Source organism: Perca fluviatilis, chromosome 18 (assembly GCF_010015445.1).
Source record: "Perca fluviatilis chromosome 18, GENO_Pfluv_1.0, whole genome shotgun sequence".
NCBI lineage: Eukaryota > Metazoa > Chordata > Actinopteri > Perciformes > Percidae > Perca > Perca fluviatilis.
The window spans coordinates 754,048-763,744 of record NC_053129.1 but is presented as its reverse complement, the minus strand read 5'-3'; the positions used below and the strand labels follow the sequence as shown (position 1 = coordinate 763,744).

Sequence of the window (9,697 nt, the reverse complement as noted above, 5' to 3'; positions counted from 1 at the left end):
AACTCCCAAGTACTTATATGAAGGTACCTGTGCAATGATATTACCATATATCGTTACCGGACTATGGTCTCTTACACTTCTAGGATCAAAAATGATCTCTACAGTCTTGGCTCCATTCAGTATTAAGGAGTTATTATCGCACCAGCCAACAAATCTATCTACCTCAGAGAAATAGTGTGAAGCATTATCTTGTCTATTTAATAAGCTTAAAATTGCTGTGTCATCCGAAAACTTGATAAAAAAAGTACTCTCTTGACTTGCTACGCAGTCATTGGTATATAATGTAAATAAAATTGGTGAACAGACGCATCCCTGCGGGGCTCCCGTGTTTGTAATTTTAACCTCAGAGTACGAGTTGTTGACTCTCACTTGTTGTGTACGATTGTTCAGAAAGGAATAGAACCATTTGATACAGTATGGATTTACATTAAGTTCTTTTAACTTTGTGGTCAGCAATCTGGGATTCAGGGTATTGAACGCTGAACTAAAATCAATAAAAAGTAAACGTACATATGCTTGAGTGTCTTCTAAATGACTAATCACTAAATGAGAGATGCAATTAAGGCGTCCTCAGTACCACGCCTACTCTCCTATAAGCAAATTGAAACGGGTCGAGTAAAGGTTTAACATGATCCTTTAAACCCATTAGAACATATCGTTCAAAACACTTCATAACATGTGATGTTAGGGCCACAGGTCTGAAATCACGATTCTCCACTGAGTTCTGTTTCTTAGGGACTGGTATAACAATAGCTTTTTCCATAAGGATGGAATAGTATGTGAATCTAAAGATTTTTGAAAAATTGGGCAGAATGCTGTGGAAAGCTCTATTGCACATGTTTTCAACAAAAAGGCTGAAATCCTATCTGGACCCATAGATTTTTTAGAGCATACACCTCTAAATAAAGTGCTAACCACCTGTGGGTCCACCACTATCCTCTGACCTGGTTCACATGTTACATTATCCAGAACATCCGTATAATCATCTGGCGACTCAAATCTAAGAAAAAAGTCATTTAAATCGTTTGCCCTATGTTCGTCATCATTAGTTATCAAATTCCTATGATTCCTATGTTTGTTCTATAAAATGTCAGAAAATTGTGAAAAATGTGGATCAGTGTTTCCCAAAAGCCCAATATGACGTCCTCAAATGTCTTGTTTTGTCCACAAATCAAAGATATTCAGTTTACTGTCACAGAGGAGAGTAGAAAATATTCACATTTAAGAGGCTGGGATTGGATCATTTAGACTTTTGTCTTTTAAAAAAATCCTCAAACCGACTAATCGATTATCAAAATAGTTTGCGATTACTGTAAGAGTTGACAACTAAACGATTAATCGTTGCAGCTCTAGTAATAAAAATATACAGTTGAAATAGTTAGCTAAAATTACTGACTAAACGGTTGTCTGTACTTGATTCTGTTTCATGTTTCCTGTTTCCTGAGCGTTTTATGTGTTTCCTGCAGATTCAGTTCCCCCTGAGCAGCAGGAGTGTAGCTCCAGTGTGGACCAGCAGAAGCCAGAGCCCCCCCTACACATTAAAGAGGAACAGGAGGAACTGTGGAGCAGTCAGGAGAGAGAGCAGCTTCAAGGGCTGGAGGAGGCTGATATCACCAAGTTCCCATTCACTCCTGTCCCTGTAAAGTGTGAAGATGATGAAGAAAAAGCTCAGTCCTCACAGCTTCATGAAAGACAAACTCAACACATGAAAACAGAACCTGATGGTGGAGAGGACTGTGGAGGACCAGAACCACCCAGGAACTCACATCCACTTTTACAACCAGAGACTGAAGACCAGACTGGAGACTCTTCTGAACCTGAGGCTGAAGACAGTGTCGATTGGAAGGAGACCAGAGAACCTCAGTCAGCTTTAAACTCTCTGAAACATGATTCAAGACGTAAGAAAACATTCAGCTGCTCTGAGTGTGGGAGAAGATTTGGCCAAAGGGCACATCTGAAGAGACACATGATTACTCACACAGGAGAAAAACCTTTTAGGTGCTCAGTCTGTATGAAATCTTTTACACAGAGAGGAGATTTACAGAAACACATGAGAGTCCACACAGGAGAGAAACCATTTAGCTGCTCTGAGTGTGATAAAGCTTTCACTGAAAGTGGAACCCTGAAGAGACACATGATTACTCACACAGGAGAAAAGCCTTTCAGCTGCTCAGTCTGTAATAAATCTTTTACACAGAGTGGAAGTTTACGGTCACACATGGCCGTAGTCCACACAGGAGAGAAAAGATTTAACTGCCGTGTTTGTGACAACAGATTTACCCGGCGTACTGATGTCAAAACACATAAATGTGTTGGTCAGATGGAAACAGAAGCTGATAGAGAGGACTGTGTAGGACCAGAATCAACCATGAATTTAGTCTTTATTTAGTCTCAGTTACTAAATATATTGTTCACTTTGTATTTTGAAACCTGTAAATAGTATCACCAAAATCCATCTGACACCCAACCGTGATGAAGTCTCTGGAGCTAATCCTTGTCACTCCACTCAGCAGCCGGGAAACAAGACACGACACCTCCGCTGGTCTGGAGGAACTGCAGCATTTGTGCTCAAACTGCAGACTCTAGCTAGCCTACTGTACATTTACCTATCTTCACCACAAAACGCTCTCCTCTGATCCGATCGCTCTCTCTTGTCCGCTCACATCACATCTCCCATTGGTGACGCGGCTGAACAACGCAAGTATTGTCAGCTCGCAGTCTTTTTTTTTACTGCCTGGTTGCCCATATGGTTAATCCGGCCCAGCTCCTGGCCCCTCCTCCCCAGACTCAAAGTTCACAGAGGTTGCCAGCTTGAGACTGCAGCATCCACAACAATGTTGCTAGACGCTTGTCTCACATAGCCAGACAATACTTCACAGCACCGCGGAGTAGCTAACGTTAGATGCTTACTATATTGACAGTCATAAAAGCCTGCACTCACACGGAGCTCTATATCCGACTTACAGACACACTTCCTCGGCTTAAAATTAGGGTAGGAACCGCTGAAAACCCCACTACCTCACCGTCATCTTCCCCCGAAGAATTACGGCAACAATTTCTAAACACACTTTAAACTCGGCTACGGTCACTGAACTGGCTACACGTTGAAAAACCGCTGTGGCCCGCTTGCCTGGTCCTCCGGTAATGCTAGCAGTTATGGCGTGTTAGCATGGCGGCGTTAGCCAGCACCAGTCAGGATCACTTCACTGACTGTGTCTCAGTTTTTGCGAGTAACCAACTTGAGTACTCTGTATAATTGTGAGTACAAGAATGTTGAAATGACATAAAATGCCCGTCCCTTATAGCCGTGAAAAATTAGCCTGAAGCTAATGCTTACCTGTTCAGGAGGAAATGAGCCAACTGTGCGTCCTTTTGGGCCCTAAGCTGTCTCCATCTTTCAAATACATCTCCAATATTTACCCAGGGTATGTTACGTCTCTGGTCATTTAATGCCATGGTCTTTTTTTTAGGTCAGGTAGAATCTATCTCCGTTGATCCCGTTCGTTTGCTGCTTTCATGGCTGTACTAACGGTACAGCTGTAGCGCGCTGGGTTTACGTTTTTACAGGTAACGTTATATCTGGCAACCCAGCCTGGCTGTCAAACTGGGCAATTGATAACAACACACAGGCCAAAACAAAAACAGAAATTCTGTCACAGAATGAAAATTTACAAAAAATACTGGCATTAGCATTGTTGCCAGAAAAGATTTTATTTCAACTTAGCATTTTTCCTTAATAGCTGATGACATATTGTGGTAATTTTTTGAATTTAATACAGTAAATATATTACAGTATTGCACCTTTAAGTGTTATAATGCCAGTTTGACAACAACGAATACAGTAGAGCTGGGTATCGCCAATGATTTTACATCGATTTGATTCTGATTCTCCAGGTCCCGATTTGTTTACTTTTGTATGGAAACTGCATGTGTGCTTCAGAGAGAACAACCGCTCGTGTCCCTGCAAACTGTTGGTTTGTGTACAGTAACCATAGCAACGCACACCAAAAGCCTGCAGTAAAAACTAGTGATGTTACCCGTGAACCCCCTGCTTCGAGGCATGTATCGAAAACATGAACCAATTTGGAACTGAAGCTTTGTATCGGAGCTTGATTCGTTTTGGGATAATCACGTGACCAGTGACGTCCGAAGCTTTGTTTCACACACACCCACGTGACTGCTTCGAAGTTGAATTCAAAAGCTGCACGATTAGAAAGCGTATAGCCAGTAGAAAGTTCATAGCAAGTAGAGAGTTTATAAGAGAGCCTTCTGCACTGCCTATCTCACCTATAGAGAGCCGAAGTCCCGCACCTTCCGGTGGACCTCATGGGACCTTAACTCAGAAATAATATGAACGGGGTGAAGCAAATGATTTTTTGATCCCATTTTAATTGAGCCATGGATTACAAATATGATGTTCGTCCAGTTAAAAAGATAATTTTTCAACCGAAGAAAGTCTCAGTTAGCCGTAGGTTTGTCATAGTACCACTTAGTTTTGTGTGAAACCGCTCAGTGGACTACATCTCCCGTCTCACACAATCTACCTCACCTAGCTTGATGCTCGCTAGCTAGCTAGCTTAGCTCTGTTAAACAACACGTCACGTTATCTTAACTGCTGTGTTTTATCCAGTGAAGTGTTTTCAGCAGAGAAGCAAAAGAACAAGCGAGATCCTCTGCTCATTAGAGTAACGTTACATCCCCGGTACGACACAAAAAGACATCGTAGCTTCAGCGAGACGTCATCCATGAAGTGTGTAGTCTTTCTAATTACGTATTTTCACAGTCTTATACTTCAACAGTTTAACAATAAACTGAGACTTTCTTCGGTTGAAAAATTATCTTTTAAATGACGAACTTCATATTTGTAATCCATGGCTCAATTCAAATGAGATCAAAAAATTATAATTATCTCTCCGTTAACCCTCGTTCATATTTTTTTCGAAAGATAGGTCCCATTGGCCGGAAGTAGAAGGGCGTGACTTCGGCTCTCTATTTGGCTGAGGAGACAATGTTGCTCTAGGCTACGTACTCAATATAATCACAGAAATGTGTGTGCAATGTGTTCTTCATTCATTTCCCTCCCAAATTGATGTATTTGTTTACAAACACAATACAATTCACAACCAAAATCCTAACTTTATTATTCTTTTGTTTTTGTGGAGAAGGCAATTACATTTTTATTTATGCAAGATCCCACATAGGCTCAGTTATTTGTCATTATTTATTTATCCATGAATTCATACTCAAATTGTATTCATCTTCAACTCAAAGACATTCATGGGTAATAACTGTGAAACAGTCTGTGACACAATGCTAGCCTTAACTTTCACCACCAGATGTCCTCCTAGAGTTCTGAAGCTTCGAGTACTGAACCTTTTTTTTTTCCCTCGATACAATTGGATTGAAAGCTTCTCTGGTTCAGAAAGCTTCAGTTTGCCATCACTAGTAAAAACCATGTCCAGAGAATGCCTCTAAAACCTGAATAATACCAGAATATCACACGTCTTAATCAGAAAAAAGGTTTATTCGGAAAAATACCTTATTGTGAATATCCAACGCTGTATATGCTGTTTACATGACCTGTATCAAATTCAGAATATTGTCATATTCGGAATAATAGTGGAATATTGGTGTGCATGTAAACATTGTCATTGTCATCATTAAGAACCAACCCCCAAAAAGTTAGTTTAAAATACTTTTCACTTATACATCCATGCTGAAAAGGCCGATATTAAAAGATCCATTTTTGGATTTTATTAATCAATACCAGACAGGGGCGAACTGGGACAAAATTTCAGCCCCGGCACTGTAGCCACACCAGCCCACATCACCACGCCCATGCAGCCCCACCCACGGACACGTGCATTCACTAATTACATGTGTGTACAGATGGTGAAATAATATAAGCAGTACCTTATGTAACAGATTTTTAAACATTTAATGTAAGTAACTGGCAAACAATGCTTACTACTTTTTAAATGCTGTCTGTTTATGCCATTTGTATGCTGTTACTGTCATTCTCTACAGTATGATCTTTGTTGTCACTGTCTGTCTGTTCGATTCTCCGTGTTTCTCTCTGTTGACACTGTACATATTGTCTGTCTGGTTCTCCATCTTTTCATCCGTTTTAACTCTCTAATTCTGCAATTTAAATATGTTTTTATGGCTGTGATTATAGTTCAGGGTTTTTCCTTGCTCAGAATTGGCCTTTGGGGGAACACAAAGTTTTGAGGGTAAAAGACTTAAATTCCTGCATTCTGATACTTTTTTAGGCACCAGTTTATGGTAAAAACTAGAGATGCACCGATTGACCGGCCGGTGACCGGAATTGACCGATTTCCACGTCATCGGCTATGACTGGCGACCTGCCGGTCAGTCTGACATATGCCGATTTTATGCCGGTCAAATTCACTCGGGCACCGCATGATTTAAATCGCGCAACATCAGCACCACACGTGCACATGCAGAGTTTCCGCTATATGCATGTAGCAGCGGCGCACTGCCGCTCAATCAGGTGTTTATGAAAAGTCATAAAGTCGTAATTATACATGGCTCTGCAGAGCCGTCTGCTCTACTGATCTCAACCGCGCTCTCTCTCCCCTCTGAGGCTGAAAACTGCAGTCACGCGGGTCCCGTGAAATATGACCGCTACAGTTTATTGGAAAATAGCGTTGGGCACAGTGACTTTGATGAATTTACTGTTTATCAGACCCCAGATGAGACAAGAAGCTAACGTTAGCGAACGCTGTGGTCCCTCTGCCTCTGATGCCCCGCTGGCCGCTGTAGGAGACGCTGTATTAAAAAAAAAAAGACACTGTATTCCTCCGACACGCTGTATTAACATTACTGTTTTAAACACTTTCTAGGTTAGTGGGGGTGCATACCGCTCAAAACCAACATTAAAACATAGTAATCTTCCCTTAGCATTTAGTTTTGTTGCTAAACTGTGTGTAAAATGAGCGGTGACGTTAAATCATCTGTTTGAGGTAACGGCACTCTAGGGTACCGTCCATTTGCTGGATCGTTCTGAGGTAACCGGCGGTAGCTAACGTTAGCAGATAAGCCCGTTGACAGCCACGGTAGTGTTCATATTTATGCACAATAACACATAAAGCAAACTTTCTAAAAAAAGGAACAACACGCTGTTTTCAGGTAAAGTTACTGTTGATGTTCAAACAGGCCTGTGTTTGTGTTTTGAGAAATATCTTTATACTGCATTAAGGCTATATTTTTATTTTATTTTTATTTGTTATTTATATATTATTTTATTGCCATTACAAATTGAATTCCATTCAATGTAATACTGATGCCGTCAGACGGCCGCGCGGACAGACAGCAGTCGGAGCTCCGGCGAAGCTCTGCGCCCGTCAGCAGCGGCTTCTCGCGGCTGCAGCCGGTCCCCCAGAGCAGCATGATCACAGGGTGGGTCCGGTACAGCCTGAACCCTGCAAACAGAGATCCTGTTTGAAGGTGATGTGCTTCATTTTGACTGAACTTCCCAATTTGAGTAACCTCTGGATGGTTCGGTCGGCCCATCTCAGGACCAGGCCGGCCGTTGCCGACTGACCAAATGCTTAATATTTATTTATTATTATTAATATAATTATTATAACCATAGTGAAATCGTGCAAGCGATAAAAACCCGTCCTATGCGCTGTCGGCCTGTAAAGACAATTTATTTGTATATATTAAAAAAACGATCTATACTACCTTGTCGAAAAATGCTACCGTAGCGCAAATCGATAGTAGAGTCTATCGAGTCGCGCTGCCCTATCGAAATGTGCTTCCTTATGTGTTCCCATTTCCAATTGTGCAGGCAGGCGGAATCCCATAGAGGTATAACTCTAACAGTATTGACATCTTGTGTTTATTTGACAATATTTTGATACTCCATTATATCTTTATTGAATATTTCAGTGGTAGCGTATTCTGATAGATATACCCTATGAAATAATGCTCCCCCAACAGAATCATTATATATTGCACCACTACTCACTCCATGTGCACTGTCAGGAGATAAGGAGCATATTTTGATATTCTATTAAAACATGTATTATTACCACAAATACAGTACAATGTGTTATTTATATAAACGTAAACATTGTGGCCACCATCATACTGCACCTGTTGCATGAATCACACTGCACCTACAAAAAAAAACAAAAAACACAAAACAGCATTAGGAACATAAATCTCTACAATTGGATAATAAATGCTAATATGCACATTAATAATACAAAGCGCATTTTATTTATACTTTACCTTTTCAATCATGCTTTCATCTGCATCAGTTTGGATGAAGGAGCACACCACGCAGCATTCCTCTACATTCCCTAGGAACAAAGGTGTATCATAAGGTTTTAAACTGTAGCAACTCCACTTATTCTATGAAAAAAAGAAATCCTGGTTACATTACAAATGTTTCATTTGTGAGTAGTAAAGCAAATACATTTCACAAGTATTCATACACATATATAGTACTGTATACATTAATGTAGAAATGTGTGTTAAATACCTCCCAATTTGTTATGTTAAATACACACTAAAACACTTCTATAAAAACTGTAAACACTAAACACTATTATAAACACTATTTTGCCTATTGGCATTCTGCATTGACACGTGAAAACACTTTTTTAGTTCAGGGCCCGTATTTATCAAGCTTCTCAGAATTACACTGCTAACAATTGACTTAAGAGTCAAAGCTGAGCTTAAAAGTTAGTTATCAAGCATCTCAGTCCTACTTTGAGTGAAGTGTAGGACTAAATCTTAAGCGTCAGTCTTACTTAGTGCTGATTTACGACACTTTGCTGTGCCGCAAACAGGATTTTGGATGGAAGGACCAATCGCTGAATAGATTGCCTCATAATAGATTATTCTCAGATAAATTCACATTGAATGGTGAAACTCCAAAGAGGAGTTTATATTCAAAACATTTAACAATAAATACTTTTCAAGAGAATACATTATGATATAGGCCTACACATTAATAAATGAAAGATTAAAAAGTTTATCTTTATGAGCGCCATCAATTGCACCTACTGCTCCTGTGAAGCCGGCTATTTGCATGAACTGTGTTTGCTTCTGTTGGATTACGGGGGGTGTTGTTGGGAAGTCGATGAAATGCGTGACAATGTGTGGAGCTGTAGCATAAGTGCCATAATTGTTTCCATGACCATTCGCCTTATTGATGGTTATAACGTGCCAAAATCCTCAGCATTGCTGCGTTTGTCCTGTGGCAAACCTTGAATTTAACTGAAAACAAATCACTGCATAAAGTCAGTGGTGAGATGACATCCCTCACCAACTCGCTGACAAATATTATGCCTGTGCCCCTGCGCTGTCCGACCCCGTCTAATTTAGTGCGCGTCGTCAAATAATTCAGAAACATTCTCTCTCTCTCTCTCTCGAAATACTCCACAGTGCCATTACAAGCCGTCAAGCTGCTGAACTCCAGTAGTAAATCTTAGCCCAGCAGAGTAGGGTGCAGTAAATACACCAGCTCTTTTTGCACTTTGCACTTTAATTATTAGCCTACCGTTAATTCTCAGGATGTTGTGCTGTCATGTGTGTCCTTGTTTCTTAGGACGCTCTGCTGATCTCACTTTATGTTGATTTTATTCTACTGTATTGTATATTATATTTTTTTTTATTTGAGAATGTTTTTATGTTACATATTGTTAAAAACTTTCTCTCG

The 9,697-nt window shown here is 40.3% G+C and overlaps 1 protein-coding gene across 1 annotated transcript in view; it reads left to right on the top strand.

Annotated features, from left to right (window-relative positions):
* The first annotated feature begins 1,839 nt into the window (after nucleotides 1-1,839).
* Nucleotides 1,840-9,697, top strand: part of LOC120547161 (gastrula zinc finger protein XlCGF8.2DB-like) — a 94,042-nt gene continuing 86,184 nt past the window's right edge. Inside the window, exon 1 of the mRNA XM_039782630.1 lies at nucleotides 1,840-2,258. Coding sequence (XP_039638564.1) covers nucleotides 1,967-2,258 — 292 coding nt within the window. The 5' untranslated portion in view covers nucleotides 1,840-1,966. The remainder of the gene's footprint in view (nucleotides 2,259-9,697) is intronic.